Raw genomic sequence first — 18836 nt, forward strand, 5'->3', positions numbered from 1 at the left:
TACCTCTGTTTAGAGGTAAAGAAAAATAACGGGCTGAGATGTTCTGTGTATTTGGTAGGTATGTTTAATATCACGCCACGGAACGTGCTGAACAGCTGCAGAGAAATCAAGCTGGGGCAGGGAGGGGGAATTAAACCCGCAAGACTCCCTGGCATGATCCAAAGATGCGTGTGGTAAGTTTCCAAAGAACAGCCCAGCTTTCCCGGTTCCAGATCACGCTGCTGGAACAATCTCGCAGCCAAACACTGGCGAGGGCATTGAAAAACCTGGGATCAATTTAAGGCTCGGCCACGGCTTCCTGTCCAGCTCCGTGGCTGAGCCCCTTTGTTCCTCCTCTCTTACACACGCAACAGCAGAAAGGGTAATTATGGGAAGATGGGTTGATTAGCGGCAGAGGCAGTCACGCACCGTTGCGATGGGTAACCGGCTGGCTAAATCTTAAAAAGAGAAATATTCACCCCATTTTGCTCTGTATCATGTCCCAGCCGCAGCATCTCATAAGCCAGATGAGTTAAAGGCAATGAGAACGGTGAGGCTCGGGAAACGCAGAGCTCCGTATCACGCTGGCGGGAGACACCCCATGTCCTCCCAAGCCAGACACAGATGACAAAAACCTTGCCGCTGTTGGGGAGCAGTAAGCACAAGCCGAAAGACGACCCCTTACCTCTCTCTGAGGAAAGTGCAGCAAGCATCTTTGATGTTCTGCAGCTGAAGGAAACTTGCCCCCATCAGCAGAGACTGGACGTTCTGCTGATCTATGGCCAGGTGACCGTTGTAGGCAAAGTTGATCAGAGCCTCAAGCGCACTAAAAAAAAAAAGGGGGAGAAAGAGCAGAATATCCACTGAGTTCAAGCTAGCATGGGACCCTACTAACAGAAAAACCTTTTCTAGTGCCATTCACACGGAGGGTGGGCCTGCACCCACAGCGTCCAGGCCCGTGGAGCACTTGTGGTCCCTCTGGAGACCCTCGCTCACGTGCCTCGGGACGTTACCTGGGATCCATCCCCTGCATGACAATCTCATCCTGCTTGCACTCCATCATGTCGTTGGTGAACATGGCGTGGAAGTACGGGATAGAAGCTGCCAGCACGATCCGGTGAGCGCTGAATTTATGGTCCCCTACCTAAAAAGAGAGAGAGAAAAGGGGAAGGAGGGAAGATCAGCACCATCCACCACCAGCCGCACGGTCCGGATGGTTCACTGTAGCACAGCTCCGCCAGCCCAGCAGCAACCGAGGGCTGAAAGTTGGACAATTTCCACTAGCAAACGGGACAGCAGCCCGTCTCTTGAATTCAAACTTTTGAGTCCAGCCTCATAAGCGGTCAACCGGACAAAGATAAAATGGTATTACAGTTCAAGAGTGGGGTGTCTCCACATCACTTACAGGGAACGGCCAGGTCCACAAAACCACGTATTTACGCAAATCAACTCGCTACTCAACTGTTCAAACCCAGATCTGCTCCCCGCAGCTGCTCGGCGCAGGAAACATTCCCCCGTGGCCCTGTTTCGGATAACACATTGCCCCTAACAGCTGGCAGTTGCCGACCTCGCATCACCCGTCTGATCCTGGGACGCCCCGAGCACAGCCACGAAGGCTCTACATGAGTCCTAGACGGCAATGATTCTGCAGAACTGAAAGCCGGGTGATGCCCGTTTCTTCTTCCTTAGCTCTTCCTCTGAACCGGTGACCAGCTTACAGGTTAAATCCCACACGGTTTTCTTCTCGGGCACCCATCAGGTACCTTCAGCTTACGCTCCCAGCCGCTCACCTTCACTGTAACCTAGGGGATCACCCCGGCTCATCTTCTGTAAATCTCTGCAGGTTCACTTTCACCAGCTCTGCTATACCCGCTCACATTTATATCCTCTGAAGAACCTTCCCAAGCTACAGAGTGAGGCTTGGAAGTGGCTTCTTGCATACGATTTTGGTTCTCACTCCTGCAGACACTACACAATATTTTATCCTTTTCAGAATTACACAGATCTTTGCTCCGATTACTTCTCTCTGTTGGTTCAGAGCTTTTTTTTCCCCCCTAATTTCCAGGCTAACCTGACTCACAGCAGTCTAAACCCATCTGAGCTTGTGCAGAACTGCCCTTTTCCCCCCACTTAAACAAGATTTTCCCCATTTGAGCTTTGTTTTGCTGAGACAAGCTGGCACACCAGATCCTCTACTCTCCAGGTCATCCAAGAAGCTCTCCTCTTCTCCTCTGCACTTCTCCTCAAAAAAAGCTTCATCGCCCTTTCATGTCTAGGCAGCTTATTAACAAAAATGTTGTTTGCATTCAGGGTTTTCACAGTTCCCCACAGCGCCTTGCCCTCTCCCTCTGGGCCCAGAGATCTCTCACCCAGTAAATTCGATGACGAGCTGGGAATTTAGAAAGCAAAATTCCTGACATATCAAAAAAAAAGCAACCAAAAAACCAACGAAACAACAGGAGAGGGGGATTGGGCACCAGGGAAAATGCATAAGCAAGCAGTGGGAATTTCCCCCCCCCCCCCCCCTCCTTTTTAAACAAAAGCATACTCAACTGCCACAAATGCTGTTACAAGATCTATTTTTTTCTAAAAAACCAGCTTGACCACGCAGCTGCTGGCCATGCGTGCCTGCCTGCACGCCGATCGGGACTCACAAACACTTAGCTTGCGGTCAGCTCGCAGCGCTGCGTGCCTCGGCTGCAGGGGCGCGTCTGCTCTGCCCAGACTTCCCAATGGAAAATCGTGCTGCAAACATCCAGTCAAACGGCTTCCAAGATTTGCTCCAGCCTGGAAACGGCCGAATCGCTTTTGGAGAGCCTTGCCTCCGTCCTGGTCAGCTTCGGTGTGCCCACGCTGCCTGCTGTGCCCGGATTACCCCGCACAAACCCCGCTGGCATGGATTTTGTAGACTTCCTAATGCTCAGAGCAAAAGCAGCAAGTGAAATAGTACATACTATTAGAGCTCATGGAAAAACACCTCAAATATATACATGTACGGTGACTCGTTAGCTGAAGATGGGTAAAGTCCAATATCAATCTGTTCTACCAACCCAAAACCACGTGTAAAACACCCCAGAGGCTCCAAGACTCGAGAACTCTGCTACAAGCACCGGCAAATCCTCTGCTGCTCTGTTCCCTTCTCTGCTGACTCGGTCACTAATTTATCTCACGCTTTACCTCCACCTCCTGTGCCAGCATCGAGCAGAAGGAGACGAGCTCCCGAGACAGCCGAGCAGGAGCCAGACCGTGGCGGGGATGGAGGCAGGAATAAAAGGGCTTGCTTGGCAGACGAGGGTTAAGATGATGTTCCAGGAGAGAGAGGGAAGAAGCAGAAAAAGAATAAGGTAATGAAAGCAAGAGGATGAATGCTTTGTGGCAGTGAGCTGGTAAGGACAAGCAAGGAAGTTACGATGACAGTTCTACCAGTGCTACAGCAGCAAGTGCCGGACCACGGTGTGGGCAAAAAAAAAAAAAAAAAAAAAAAAAAAAAAATCATCGGCAGCATCCTTGTGTGCACGCAGCGGGATGGGGAACCTCTGGCGAGAGGAGTCGAGACTGGAAGGACTCACGAAGGAGCCCACGGTCAACGAGGGGACCGAGCTCAAGGCCACAAGCTCGAGCCCCGTTTAAGTAACGAAGGTTTGCAACGCAAGGGTTCCCCACCCCGACTTTACACAGCCTCTGGCAAGCGAGCGCCAACTCTCACGAATGCAAGATGTTTAAAAATACTTATAAATACACTGAGGTTAAGGAGAAAAGTCCATAAAGAGGAAGGAAGCGATTCAAGAACCCGCGCACCCCTGAAAACTGACAAAAACCTCACTGTGTCCGCGGCTGCGGGATTTTCATTTCCTTACTCCGCAGGGCTGGCTGCCAAGTCAAGCACACGTGCGCACGAACAACTTTGCTCCTGTTCGTCTCTCCGTGTGAGCTAGTGTCCGAGGCGCTGCTCGGGAGGGAAGCACAAGAGGCACAGGATTAAGAGAGGTAAATAAGGAAACTCGGCTGCTGAAGCTCTTTGTTTGGGACTTCTCATTGGGGAAAGGCTGAGACAGTTGGGGGTGTTCAGCCTGGAGAAGAGAAGGCTCCAGAGAAGAGAAGAGAAGGCTTTGAGCCCCTTCCAGTACCTAAAGGGGCTCCAGGAGAGCTGGGGAGGGACTTTTTATGAGGGCATGGAGTGATAGGATGAGGGGGAATGGCTTCAAACTGGAAGAGGGGAGATTTAGATTAGATATTAGGAGGAAATTTTTCACTTTGAGGGTGGTGAGCCCCTGGCGCAGGTTGCCGCGAGAAGCTGTGGCTGCCCCATTCCTGGAGGTGGTCAAGGCCAGGTTGGACGGGGCTTGGAGCAACCTGGGCTGGTGGGAGGTGTCCCTGCCCAGGGCAGGGGGTGGAACGAGATGATCTTCAAGGTCCCTTTCATCCTAAACCATTCTATGATTCTATGAGAGGTTTACATACGACCTGGTTGACCGCGATAAGTAAACTCGCTGCTCAGCCTGTCCACGTTCCAGCCCCGAGGCTCAGAAACATCAGACCTGCTCGGCAAGCTCCGACGCTTCCCGGCCGTTCCTACCTGGCAGATGAAGCCACTCCAGCAGCCATGCCCGCAGCAGCTGCTCCTGGCCCAGCCCACTGACAGGGAGGAATAAACACTGGCGAAGCTCACAAAACGGGTCTCATTATTGACATACCTTAACGCTTTAACTCTCGTGCATTGCACACAACACCCACCAGCCTGCGACATCTCGCACAGACCCAACAGAAGGTGCCGGAGGACTCTGGTGTCTCGGTGGTAGGACCTGTCCTGTCCTTGTCACCTCCCCAGCTTCTTGCTGCCACGTGCGGAGAAAGGTCTAAGCGTTACAAGTGTCATTTCAGAGCTGGGGGACAGGAGCCGCTGCTAAAGCAAGAGATGTACGCCTGCAGATGAAGCCTGGAGCACAAGAGACATCTGTCCCTCGGTTAAGGGCAAAAGGCCGATTAAAAACTCCAGGCTATCTTCTTTCATGCGAGATGCATTGCTTTAAAATGTTTTTTTTTGTTGTTTTTTTTTTGTTTGTTTTTTTTTTGGCTGAAAACGTTTTCAACTAAAGGGCGGAGGATGGCAGTGCTGGGAGTCACCGAACAGGAGCACCCAGCTTCTGCAGGGAAAGCCCTTCCCGGGTGTCTCAGAAGTCCCAAAACACAAAAAGGCTCCATTTTTGCTTGAAAAAAGGCACAAGAACGAGGCCCCGTATCTCTAAAATATTGAACAACATTGTGGTGCCTGGAAGGAAGTCAGTCCAACTGCAATACTTACTTTGGTTTAATCTCTCTCTTAACTACAAGACGTGTTTGGATGAGTGTTCCCATCCAGGCAGCGCAGAAGGCGGTTGAGCGGGCAAGAAAAACATTTTAGCTGACTTTCATTTCCACCCAAACGCAATTTGCCAAAAATCACAGCTATTCAAATGTCGTTTCGCCTTTTTAAAAATAAGAAGCAGTATTAAAATTGAATAGGCACCTGTTAAAATGATACACCGGCTACAAACGCATACAGCGATCCTCTAGTTACGACCAAAGTTAACTTTCTAACTAAAGCTAACACCAATTTCAACAGCAAGGTTACATTTACTCCAAACAAACAAGTCTACAGTGTTACCCAACACTGAGAAAAAGCCCTCTGTTTCGGACAATAACTGTAAAGTACTAAAGCAACACCAGCTTGAAGTTTATTTTTAAAATAGATTTAGTTTTAAACTGGATCCATGTGTCGGACAGCCATCTACGCCACGGTTACATACACTGATTTCAGTCGCTGGGATTTTGAGTGGTGTCCCTCAGGGGTCGGTACTGGGACCAGTGCTGTTCAGCATCTTTGTTGGTGACACGGACAGTGGGGTCGAGTGCACCCTCAGCAAGTTTGCCGATGACACCAAGCTGTGTGGAGAGGCAGACACGCTGGAGGGGAGGGATGCCATCCAGAGGGACCTGGACAGGCTGCAGAGGTGGGCCCAAGCCAATCTCATGCAGTTCAAGGCCAAGTGCAGGGTCCTACATCTGGGTTGGGGCAATCCCAAGCACAACTCTAGGCTGGGCGGGGAATGGCTGGAGAGCAGCCCTGAGGAGAAGGCCCTGGGGGTGCTGATTGACGAGAAGCTCAGCTTGAGCCGGCAGTGGGCGATGGCAGCCCAGAAGGCCAACCGTATCCTGGGCTGCATCAGAAGAAGTGTGGCCAGCAGGGCGAGGGAGGGGATTGTGCCCCTCTACTCTGCTCTGGTGAGATCCCACCTGGAGTACTGCCTCCAGCTCTGGAGCCCCCAACATAGGAAAGACATGGAGCTGTTGGAGCGGGTCCAAAGGAGAGCCACAAAGATGCTCTGAGGGCTGGAGCACCTCTGCTGGGAGGACAGGCTGGGAGAGGTGGGGGTGTTCAGCCTGGGGAAGAGAAGGCTCCGCGGAGACCTGAGAGCCCTTTCCAGTGCCTAAAGGGGCTCCGGGAGAGCTGGGGAGGGACTTTTTACAAGGGCATGGAGTGATAGTATGAGGGGGAATGGCTTCAAACCGGAAGAGGGGAGATTTAGATGAGATATCAGGAAGAAAGTCTTGGCTGTGAGGGTGGTGAGCCCCTGGTGCAGGTTGCCCCGAGAAGCTGTGGCTGCCCCATCCCTGGAGGTGGTCAAGGCCGGGTTGGACGGGGCTTGGAACAACCTGGGCTGGGGGGAGGTGTCCCTGCCCGGGGCAGGGGGGTTGGAACTGGATGATCTTCAAGGTCCCTTCCAACCTAACCCATTCTATGATTCTATCCAGTCTGCTGTGCCCTGGGATTTCCCACCCCTCGAAGAGCACACCAGCACTGCTCACACTCCCCTCTCCGCCAAGCACGAGGTCAATCAGCATTTCCAATGTCCTTTGCCAGTGCTGCATTTCTCCATGTGCCATCATGCTGTCGCTCTTTGGGCAGCAGTGAAGGACGATGGCACGTAGACAGCCACTGGTAACGTCACCACCGAACCAGGCAAATACTGTCCACAACAGATTTTAGCACTGTTCAAGAGTCTATGCAGAGCCGAAGCTTTCCACCGCACTCCAATTTCAGGGATACATCGCTGTGACCTCACCCCACGATGGGCTGCCACCAAACGGCCTCATTATAAATAATAAGCCCGGTTATTGCAAAAGCAATCATTTATAGTCATTCAGCAAGATTCCTGACAGGTTAATGAGAGCTGTATCATCGCGGGGATGAAATAACTTGTGTCTGGGCAGCACCACCCTTCTAGCTCCGAGCTGCTCAGCAGGTCCAAGGGACAGGATTGTTCCCCCGGTGCGGTGCTCGCCCTTTGTTAAGGAAAGGGTTTCACCTTGGGGAATTCCCCATTTAACAGATTAAACACACTGGGGACGACCCTACACAGGCAAGGCAGGGTTTGAACTAACCAGAGTTCGTTTTGGATGCCCGCGGAGAGAAACTTCAGTTCCCCACGCAGGGCTCGACCTCGTCCCAGTCCCCATCTACACGTGGGGTGCAGCTGGACGGTGCAGCTGAAGCCACGTAGTTCCCAACCGCTTCCCTTGCAGTGGTGATAGCACTCGCCCAACCTCGCCGTTCAGGGAAATAAAAGAGAAATAATCTGTGCAAAAAAGGGAATAATTTTCTGCTGTCGTAGTAGGGGAAGGGGGGGGACTGGGACCGGCCCCTGTCGGCAGCGAGATCCACAGAGCTGCATCAGTGAAGGGCTGATCCACGCTGCCATCACCACCAGCTGAACGGAAACTATTTCCTGGTACCTGACAAGACAAAACCTGTGATTCCTTTTTTTAATTTTTTTTTTTTTTTTTTAAAAACTTGCTCCTGTAATGATAGAGGGCCCTCAGGGAGATTTATAAATTGGGATCTCTGGTCTAGAAGCTATCATTATGTTCATACCATCGGCACTTAATGGCAAGCCCCGAAGGAACAACTAAATTTCTTGCTGCAGGCGAAGGACGATACCCGTTTTTCCTGTAGAGGATAAAAAACAGTTCTGAGGATGAGCACACAGCACATGCCCCCTCATCCTTGCATCTTCCAATTCAAAAAGTGTTCCCTATCTCCAGAGCCAAATGATCTCTCTGTCTTCTGACCAAATAAATACGCTTTTTTACACCTGATGGGAGTCATGCTACACTCATGTAATGCAAAAGTAAAATGAGTTCATGATGTTCTTGAAATCATTCCACCCTACCATCGACAGGTTTCCCTTTGCTCAAAATCCATCACAGTCTTGCCCACTAATTCCAGAAGTACCAGCAGAATATTGGAAAAAATATAGAGAAAGCTTTGTCTGGCTGAGAAAAACCCCATTTTTGTCGTCACTAAGTGCAGCCGGCAGGGACGGTCTACTCGGTTCCTGTTTTGATTTTACAGAGCAGCTCGAACTTGGCCGTGCAGCCTTTGGAACTGGCTGCCCTTCCCATCCGTATTTGAAAGTTGTCTCCAATGAATGATTTTTCTATTTGTTTATGATTATATACTGCTGTATACACCCCAGGACTGAGGTATCCAAGGGGCAGGATGCTGCCAACCCAGAGAGTTGGTGTCTCTGATGACAGCAGCTCCTTGCCGGCAGCAGAATTTTATTGCCTACCTAGCGTCGTGGGGCAAACTGCTGAGAAACCTCCGGAAGCTGGGATGTCCCTCGGTATTTGGCCTCCCTCGTTCTGTGCCATCATGGGACGCACATCTAAACCGGACTCTCGGTTGGGGATTTCAGCTTTCAGCTGAAGGTGGAAGCTCTCGTTTGCAAGAACAGATTGTTTCGTGGCAATACCTGCGATGTTAGAGAAATCAGGCGCTCCTGTTGAGTTAAACACAAATCAGTGCATTTATCTTTTTGAGCCTGGAGCTCAGGACTGTCTCCGGGCAGAAATGAAATCACCACAAACTTAATCATATCCACATTGCTAAGCCAGAATTAGCTGTTCATGCTCTTGTTTATACAAGCACCAGAAAGAGAAATATCCCAGAAACTCCACATTGCCAAGCTCATTGGGAAGAGGCTCGAGGATAAGTCCTTCAGGCAGGACTATCACCCCTTTCACAGCCTGAGCAAACCACCTTACCTTTCACAACATTTCCACCTTTATGCAAGGATGTGCTATTTTACAACATATAACTTTAGGGGCCTTTGTTTTAAGGCAAAAGATACTGTTTACCAGAAACAAGGACAGAACCCCTGCTTGCAAAGCATCCTTTCTGACCACAAATGTCACAGAATTCCCTTCCAACACATTCTCTAGACGAGTAATAAAAGGCATGCTCTCCCTTACACTCCTACATCCACAAAACATTAACGAGTTCCAGGGTACAGCGAAGCTTTCTCCGTAGAAAAATGGTGTAGGTGTAATAGAGGCATCTATTGTTCTCACGACATCATTACGCTGCAGAGCTGAGAAGTCTCTCGAGTTCTCTGCTGCAAAGTTCTTCTCCAAAAAATACATCTTTCCTGACATTCAAGACACAGAGAGGCCACAGTAGAAATTAAGCTAGAGTCCAAGCCATCGTAGCAATGTTTTGCTAGGCAGAAGATAATGGAACTGTAAAGTTTAAGAGATCTTGTATCAAATTTCAGAGATTCAGATAAATACCCTTCCTCCCTATCCACACCTTTCCACCCAAATAGTAGCTGGATGAGATGCGAAAGAGGTTTGATCAAACTTGGCATGTGCAAAACCAAGAGACTGATCCCATTAAGTCCTACATCCCTCTCGTCTAGACTAATTAGAGTCCTGCTGACATAATGGTAACTAATTACTTTGAACCAGAAAAGACAGCCTTTTTGCATGTACAACACGAACAGACGCTCCCAGATAATTCACTTCCAATTCAGAGGAGCCGAACCGCTTTGCTGGACCCCAGTCTTTCCATTTCCTGTGAGGACAGGGGCAAGGAACGCATCCCGAGGGGATCGCCTCCAGCCCTGCCCTCCTGAAGGACCAGCAAAACCAAAGTCGAGGGTAACTCAGCAGTTGAGGGACCTCCTGGGGTCCCTCCTCTTCACAACAGTAACCCCAAATCTCTCCTGTACCCTGACAACCCCTATGGCAACACGGAGAACACCCAACCTCTCCTCTTAACTCATCCCACAGCATCCCGCTCCCCAACGGGCAAGAAATATCTGTCAGTACCCCCGGCAGACACCTGGTTAAACACCGAGGTCACCGAAGCCCACCTGAAGCTGTAGGACAAGTTTTGTTTGAAGAAAAGCAAATAAAAACCAGTGCTAGTGAGTTTGGAAGTCAGACAGTAAAGCCTTTTTTCTATGCTCAAAGAAGCCAAGTGAAAAGCTTAGCGCAGAAATGTGTGGTTTCTGCTAACGCTTCAGGTTTAATGTCTTCATAAAGCACTAAAAATACTCATCTTTTATATAAGTGGAACAGCATTTACGCTAGCTGAGACCTCGGGTGAAAAAACAAGTCCAATTGTAATCCAAAGTAGCTCGTTACTGCTGTATGACAAGATTTAAATAAGATCCTTAACCTAAAGGTCTCGTGTGCGTAACAGATTATCTGTTTTTTTTTTTAAATCTATCAGCTCCTCAAATAAAAAGATATTCCCTCGCCCACCAAGCTCATTTTCCTTAAGGATCTCACAAACGTGTTCAAACATCTGCAGAGCAGCCAGGCGCAGGGTTTTCAAGGACCCTGCTGAAATTACGCAGGCAGCCTAAGCTGTCTGGAATTCCACTTATCTGCCACGGCGGGACAAAGGGAGGCTCCTCCACCTCTTCGTCTGCTTGGCAGGCAGCAGCTCTCTCGGGTGCATCTGCTCCACTTTGGAGGGTTTCGAGTTAACAGTCTGCTTTGGAAAAACCTGGGATTAGATGGGGAGAAAAGCCAACAGGACTATCACCTATCAGTCCCATTCGGATTGTACATGAAAAAAACAATATAACCTCTCCACAGCTTGGAAGTATTTTAACTGGCCAGGCTCGCATTAGCTTTTTTTTTTTTTTTTTTTAAGAGACTTTTCTAATTAGTCTTGGAATTAGTCATGGAAATATGGCATTTGAGCGATTCAAAACCAAAAGAGGAGCAGCAACAGCGAGAGGAGCTCACATTAACTTCACTCCTTGAGGATTCGGAAAGGCATAAACCTTCTCTCCTTTGACAGAGGTTCATCCAAAATCGCTGGAGGTGCCAGCCTGGCACTCGGTTCTCCTCCGGCTCTGACCACAGCGAGCGGGAGCTATAAAGCCGTTTGTTCCCCCCCCCCCAAATTTATCAATGAAGAAACAGGACGGGTATTTCTTCCCCATTTTATGGAGTGCTGCAGTCCGCAGGCTTCCAGCAAGCTGCTGCCGCGTCCTCAGAGATCACTTGTACCTTGGCCTAAAGCAGAGACGCCAACGGCCCAAGCAGCTTTCATCTCAGGAGGATATTTGTCTTCCAAAAAAAAAAAAAACCAAACAAAACCACAAACCCAAAACACAATGCTCAGGAAGAACACAAATACCGAGGAGCTTCTTTTCTGCAGTTAAAAAGCAGAGCAGGATCCGCAGATTGGGGAATAACACCCCCAAATAGCTGCGCTTGTCAGGGAACTGAAATTCTTTGCGCTTTTGCAGCTCGAAAAAAGCTTTGAGAACACACACACATAGAAAAGAGACTGCAAATCCACTGTAAAATAAGTGGGAAAGGTTCTGCTGTGCTATTGCGTACAGGAAACCAAAGCAATGAGGGCCCAAACCTTTAACGCAGAGCTTTTCTCATCCAGTGAGGTTAGCAAGAAGCGAATTAATTTCTACCAATAAGGTAAAAATCAACAGCAGTGCCAACAATAGAAATAACTGAAGACTCCCAGCTCATGTTTAAACAGTGAGTGATGCTAAGGGTGAAATTCTCTGGGGAAGAAAGAGCTCCAGGGAGAAGCGGAGTAGCGCGTGGACCAGGAGCATGACAGCACTGCAAACAAGGCAGCCAGAAAACAACCTCAAAAATGCCCTAAAACTAAGAGAGCCTGAAGGAAAATGCTTTATATCCAGCTTCTGGGGAAAAATAGGTGGATGCAGAAATCAAACCTCACAGATTTCATCCCCAAAACCCAGCCGTGGGTAACTGTGACATCTCACCCATAGCAGGTGGCACCCAAAGGAGATGTCGCTACGGCAGGTTCTGCTCCCCGGCCAGAGGCACACGGCACGTTAAATCTGAACCTATCCCTAGCACCTATACAAAATTTGCCACTCGCAGCCCATTTCCAGCCTGAGAAATCCAGGTCATTCAAACTTCAGTCCATCACTGGAAGCCCATTTGGTCCCCGATGCAGGATAAGGGGAGGTGCATGGAGAAGGGCTGCTGGGGAGGGACTTTTTCCAAGGGCATGGAGTGATAGGACGAGGGGGAACGGCTTCAAACTGGAAGAGAGGAGATTTAGATGAGGTATGAGGAAGAAATTCTTGGCTGTGAGGGTGGTGAGCCCCTGGCGCAGGTTGCCCTGAGAAGCTGTGGCTGCCCCATCCCTGGAGGTGGTCAAGGCCAGGTTGGACGGGGCTCTGGGAGCAACCTGGGCTGGTGGGAGGTGTCCCTGCCCAGGGCAGAGGGGTGGAACTGGATGATCTTCAAGGTCCCTTCCAACCTAAACCATTCTATGATTCTCTGCTGGTTTTGCTGGACACCCCGATTTCAGAGCCTGCTATCAGACCTCAAAGCGCAGAGTCCAAAACTGAAAACTAAATTTGAAATAAATCCACCAGTCTTCAACCCCCTTGATGCATCCATATTTGTAGCCAAAAGTCTCAAAACCCACCAAATTAGAGAGAAAAAAAAAAAAATAAAAAGGAAGGAAGCTTCCCTTCTGCACACTTGATGATTGCTCCCAGCTTGGCATTCCCCCATTACAGACCATCACCTTTGCCAACACCACCAGTATTAGATGAGGAGAGAAAAGCAAGCCTCACCCGGAGGATGCTTCCATAATATTATCCTGGTTAAGTTAAAAACCCCCAACTCTTTGCCAACTCTCAGGCCACGCTGAGACACAATCTAGCGATCCTGAGAGAAGACAGCAGCAGCAGAAATTTGGCTTTAGTAAGCAGAAATCCTACTTTCACCCAAGGAAAATAAACTAACCACAGAATAAGGTGTGCCTTCTCGCTTCCCTCCTCCCTCCAGTTTACTCGCGTTTGTTTCTACCAAACCATCCTAAAATTATTCTTTAAGTAAACCCTTCAGAGAGCTGCCAAAGGGAGACTGAAAGGACAGATGCCCGTGATGGAACATCTTCAAGAGGAGCTCTGACCTGCAGCTCTTTAAGAGACAGGAATAGAAAAGGACTTCTCAAATCCATAGCCATCCGCCCAGGAAAGGAGCTTTGGCTCTCGATGAACGCTTCCTAAGCCGCTGGAAAGACGCGCAGCTCGCTCACCGCCCCGTGAAACTTCGTTTTCACATGGGCAATCACAAGAAGCAGCGACAGATTTCCCTAAGCCGAGTTTGAATAATTGGAGCTCTGAGGGAGCCGGTCAAATCAGCACTTCTTGGTTTTAATCGTATGTAAACCCGGGTGCCGTCCTCTGCTGAGGCAGCACCGTCTCCCGCAGAGCGGAGGGAACTGCAGCGAGACGGTTTCTGAGAAATGAGAACAAATTCTGCCCCTCCTATTTACTGAATGAATGCTCGCCCGGCTTTACGAGGGGAATAATTAAAACAAACAAACGAGAGTACCGACACTTCCTAACAATTTTAGGCTTGTTTGTACAGCAAACACTTCCGTGGGCTGGGAGAATCATTTACAGCCATTGACCCCAATGTTGATATCGCTAAAGGAGCCGCTAAAAAACCCCTGAACCGTGCTGCAACAATGCTGCTTGTCCTCCTTTCAGCTGCGAGCCTGAACGCTGGTCACATCAGGAGGAATCCAAATTCTGGCCCCAAACGGTGTTTGGCAGGTTTTTTTCTTTATAGAGGCGACAGCTTAAAAGTAGTAGGTGTGAAAAAACAGCTCCAGTGGTGCAACAGGTGTCAGGACCCACTACGGTCTCCTTTGGGTATTGACTTTAAATGCTTCTCGGCGCTTTTCCTACCTTTGTTTTGGGTAAGAAGTATTCAAACGCCGTCCCTGCTAGACGGCCGCCTCGGCAGGCTCCTGCTGCATCGCAGTGGATGTACAGCTTCGCCAACGCCTGCGGAAAGCGTTCCCGAGCAAGGTCAGGGAAGAGCACGTTTTGCGTCAGCTGTGTCCAAGGTGGCGAACCGATTCAAAGCCACCTCCAAAGCCGAGCTAAGAAAAATGACTTCTTAAACATTCAGCAGTTAGAGAAGACACCCTGTACTGAACATCGGGGAGGAAAGGCTTGGCTCGGATTCAGCAGGCTGCATTAATTCAATCGCCACGGAACATGCAGGCACCGGGAAACCTGCCGTCAAGAGGCAGAAGCGGCAAAGAGGTGGGATATTTTGACACGACGACTCGATACAACAAGAGGAATCAAACGAAAAAAAAAGTACTTTGGATTCTGAGGCTGCGTGTGTACGAGGGAAAGCCAGACTGTTGGAACCAACACGGAAACACACTGGCAGCCCTCTGCCAAACGTGATCTCTCTTCAGTATACTAGAGAATCAGCCAGGCAGTGGAGAAAGTTAAAATTCATTTTAAGAATGACGGTGATACCTTTCTTAATAGATTTTAAACTTCTGTAGGGATGAAAGGCTCTGCATCCTCCCCAGATAACAACAGCCCCTGGAATAAAAGGCAAAAAGAAAGCGGGGCCAACACGGTGGCCTCATCCATAATGCTGCCCAGCGCCATCAGGGCACTCATTCTGACACCTCCTTCAGCCCTCAAGACTTCAAAAGTTTCCCCACTCCGCCACAGAAGATATACAAAGTGAGATAAGCAAGATTAAAAAAAACCACTTTTCTAGGGTAAATGTATGGGAAAACTTATTCAAAGGAGTTTTGCAGAACAATGGTCAGGCATTTCTTTGAGATAAGGCCGAGGTCATATACCTCCTCGTTATTGTCTCCCTCCGGACCACCCAGAGAAGCCCAGCCCCAGCAAGAGGACGCACAGCCTGCTCACTACCCTGATTCCAGAGATGTGGGACTCGCAGGACCTGAGAGTCGTCTTCTGCAACATGAAGCCACCTCAGACATGCTAACACACAGTTTAAATCTAACAAAATGACACTTCCATCACAAACCAGTTTTGTCACAGAATCCCCCCAGGTTACCTAGTGGCCTTCTACGATGGAGTGACTGCATCAGTGGGCAAGGGAAGAGCTATGGATGTCATCAGGACTTGTGTAAGGCCTCTGACATAGTCCCCTACAACATCCTTCTCTCTGAATTGGAGAGGTATGGATTTGATGGGTGGAGTGTTCGGTGGATGAGGAATTGGTTGGATGGTCACACCCAGAAGGTGGTGGTCAACGGCCCAATGTCCAGATTCAGATCAGTAACAAGTGGTGTCTCTCAGGGGTCCCTACTGGGACCAGTACTATTCAATATCTTCATCAATGACATAGACACAAGATTGAGTACACCCTCAGAAAGTCTGCACATGACACCAAGCTGAGTGGTGCAGTTGACGCACAGCAGAACAGGATGCCATCCAGAGGGACCTGGACACGCTGGAGAAGTGGGACCATGTGAACCTCATGAGGTTCAACAAGGCCAAGTGCAGGGTCCTGCGCCCGGGTTGGGGCAACCCTGGTGTCCATACAGGCTGGGGATGGAGAGCAGCCCTGCCAAGAAGGACTTGGGGTTGCCAGGGGGGAAAAGCTGTCCCTGAGCCGGCAATGTGCACTGGCAGCCCAGCGAGCCCCCGGCATCCTGGGCTGCATCCCCCGCAGCGTGGCCAGCAGGGCGAGGGGGGGATTGTGCCCCTCTGCTGCGCTCTGCTCTGCTCTGCTCTGGGGAGACCCCCCCGCAGTGCTGCCTCCAGCTCGGGGGCCTCAGTGCAGGAGAGACATGGAGCTGGTGGAGCGGGGCCAGAGGAGGCCCCGGAGCTGCTGGGAGGGCTGGAGCCCCTCTGCTGGGAGGACAGGCTGGGAGAGGTGGGGGGGGTTCAGCCTGGAGAAGAGAAGGCTCCGGGGAGACCTGAGAGCCCCTTCCAGTGCCTAAAGGGGCTCCAGGAGAGCTGGGGAGGGACTCTGGATCAGGGAGGGGAGCCATGGGACGAGGGGGAACAGTTTGACACCGAAAGAGGGGAGATTGAGATGAGATCTAAGGAAGAAATGTTTCCCTGTGAGGGTGGTGAGCCCCTGGCGCAGGTTGACGAGAAGCTGTGGCTGCCCCATCCCTGGAGGTGTTCAAGGCCAGGTTGGATGGGGCTTGGAGCAACCTGGGCTGGCGGGAGGTATCTCTGCCAGGGGCAGGGGGTTGGACTAGATGGCCTTTAAAGGTCCCTTCCAACCTGCTTCTGTCTTATGGCACAGACTATCGCAAATACCTCATCTTAGAAGGTAACAACCTCTGCCAAGGAGGATCAGCATATGGCTGTGCTCTTCACAACGAACATTTCAGCCTGCGAAGCAGTCCCCCTTTGCAGGAGTCTACAGCTGATGAATGGGGATAAACCACAACTGCACCCCAATCATGCGTCCTGCAGTCCCCATGACAGGCACAAACCTCACCAGCTCCTTCTTTGGCAGCAGGAGGTAGGTGAAAAGTTTCTGCATGAGTAGGCTTGGAAACACCTTCACGTTTAATTAAACTTCAGAGTTAATTCTGGAATGACTCAACCAATCCTAGGAGATGCACGTCGCACCCACCCCACAACAAACTCCTCTGCCCACGAGTTCCTGCTCTGAAGGATTCCAGCATCTCCTGCCCAGCGCTGGCCACGCTCAAAGCCCTTAGAGCCCACCCCTGCAGAGCCAGGCACACAATCCCAAGGATTTACCAAGGTTATAGATTATTTCTTTGATGTAAGAAAGTGGATGTACTTAAAAGATAAAGGTTTCTCAGGGAAAAGGACTCTTTACCCATGGGTTGGAGCAGAGGTTGGTCCACAAACATGCACCAACCACATCTATAGTGTGACCTCCCAAACCATTCCTCAACACCAGGACCACCACTGAAACATGGTGGGGGGAAGGGGTGCCCCGTTTCCTCCCAAAAGACGACATTTTATTGAATCACTCTGCCTGGCTGCTGGAAAAACACGATGGTCCCAAGGGAGACAGAGGCTCCACCTCCCACCCTATCCCCAGGATGAGGGGCAGCATCAAGGATGGGGTGTCACCGGCACTTCCCTGCACCCACCCTGGGCTGGAGATGCTCAGCATCCCCCCCTCACCCCAAAAAGCGCCCTCACAGAGCACCCTCACCCCTGTCTGGGGAGGCCCAGCACCCCTTGATACCCCACCAAGGGGGCTGGGGGGGCTCTCAGCACCACCCTTCTCTGCTGCCAAAAGCCATGGGAAGGGGAGGCCCTCCGCTCCCCCCTTAACACCCACAGTAGGGGCTGGGGGGGACACACAACGACTTTCAGCTCCCCCCTTCCCCCCACAGAAGGGGCTGAAAGGGGGAACACCCTCAGCTCCCCCCTTCTCCCCACAGAAGGGGCTGGGGGGGGAACACCCTCAGCTCCCCCCTTCTCCCCACAGAAGGGGCTGGGGGGGGAACACCCTCAGCTCCCCCCTTCTCCCCACAGAAGGGACCCTCAGCCTTCTCCCCCCACCAAAGCCACCCGAGAGAACCCCGGCTGCCTCCTTCTCCCTGACAAAAGGTCCAGAGGGTCCCTCGGTCCCTCAGCCCCCCTCAGGGGCCGGGGTCCCTCAGCCCCCCCCCGGGCCCGGCCCGCACCTTGAGGGTCACGTCGCAGAGCTTGCCCTGTCGCCGGATCTCGCCCATCACGCCGTAACCACGGCTGGGCAAATCGCCCACGGAGAAATGCACCAGGTCCTCGGGATCCAGCTCCGGCTCAGCCGCGGCCACAGCAGCCGCCGCTGCCGCCTCCAGCATCTTCCCGACTGCTCCCGCCGCTCCCCACCTCGCTTCGCCTCCCCCGCGCCTTGTCCCCGCCCGGCCGCCGTAGCGCGGCCTCCACCCCCCCCACTTCCGCCTCCCGCCACTTCCGGCAGAGACCGGAAGTGGTGGATGCCATGGCAACGGCGTACACAGCCTCCGCCGGCCGCTGCGGCTTCCCCTCGCCCGGGCCCGGCTGAGGAGGGGGCGCAGGTAGGTGAGGGGCGGGGGGCAGTCCCCGGGAGTCGCCCCTTCCTCAGGGCTGTGTCCGTCACCCGCTTCCCCCGGCACTGTTGTCCCCACAGGCCGCATCAGCCCCACAGACTTTGTCCCCCTCCTCGAGGCCTCATCCCCCTCCTCAAAGGTTCGTCCCCCTCCTCAAGGCCTCATCTCCTCGAGGCTTCGTCCGCCTCCTAAATATTTTGTCCCCTCCTCAAGGCTTCGTCCCCCTCCTCAAGGCTTCGTCCCCCTCCTCAAGGCTTCATCCCCTCCTCCAGGCCTCATCCTCTTCTCGAGGCTTCATCCCACTCTTTGAGGCTTTGTCCTCCTCCTTGAGGTCTTGTCCCATCCTTGAGGTCTTGTCCTTTCCTCAAGGCTTCATCCCTGTCCTCAAAGCTTTGTCCCCCTCCTCAAGGCCTCGTCTCTTCAAGGCTTCATCCCCCTCCTAAATATTTTGTCCCCTCTTCAAGATCTTGTCCCCCTCCTCAAGATCTTGTCTGCTTCCTCAAGGCCTCTTCCCCCTCCTCAAGGTCTCATCCCCCTCCTCCAGGATTCATTCTCCTTCTCAAGGCCTCATGTGTCCCCGCAGGCTTTGGTCCCCCCACTTCAGGTGATGTCTCCACAGGCCGTGCTGCTCCCCAGCCTCATCTCCTCATGACCGTGTTTCCCTCCTCAGGCCTTGTCTCCCCACCATCTCCAC

General features: G+C 51.5%; 1 protein-coding gene across 1 annotated transcript in view; it reads right to left on the reverse strand.

The window, feature by feature from the left end:
- Nucleotides 1-17914, reverse strand: part of KLHL18 (kelch like family member 18) — a gene marked incomplete at its 5' end in the record, with an annotated part of 30842 nt that extends 12928 nt beyond the window's left edge. Inside the window, 3 exons of the mRNA XM_082499694.1 lie at nt 665-805; nt 993-1123; nt 17756-17914. Coding sequence (XP_082355820.1) covers nt 665-805; nt 993-1123; nt 17756-17914 — 431 coding nt within the window. The remainder of the gene's footprint in view (nt 1-664; nt 806-992; nt 1124-17755) is intronic.
- Nucleotides 17915-18836: the final 922 nt, after the last annotated feature.

The sequence above is a fragment of the Vanellus vanellus genome (assembly GCF_965231255.1).
Source record: "Vanellus vanellus genome assembly, chromosome: 2".
NCBI classification, from domain to species: domain Eukaryota; kingdom Metazoa; phylum Chordata; class Aves; order Charadriiformes; family Charadriidae; genus Vanellus; species Vanellus vanellus.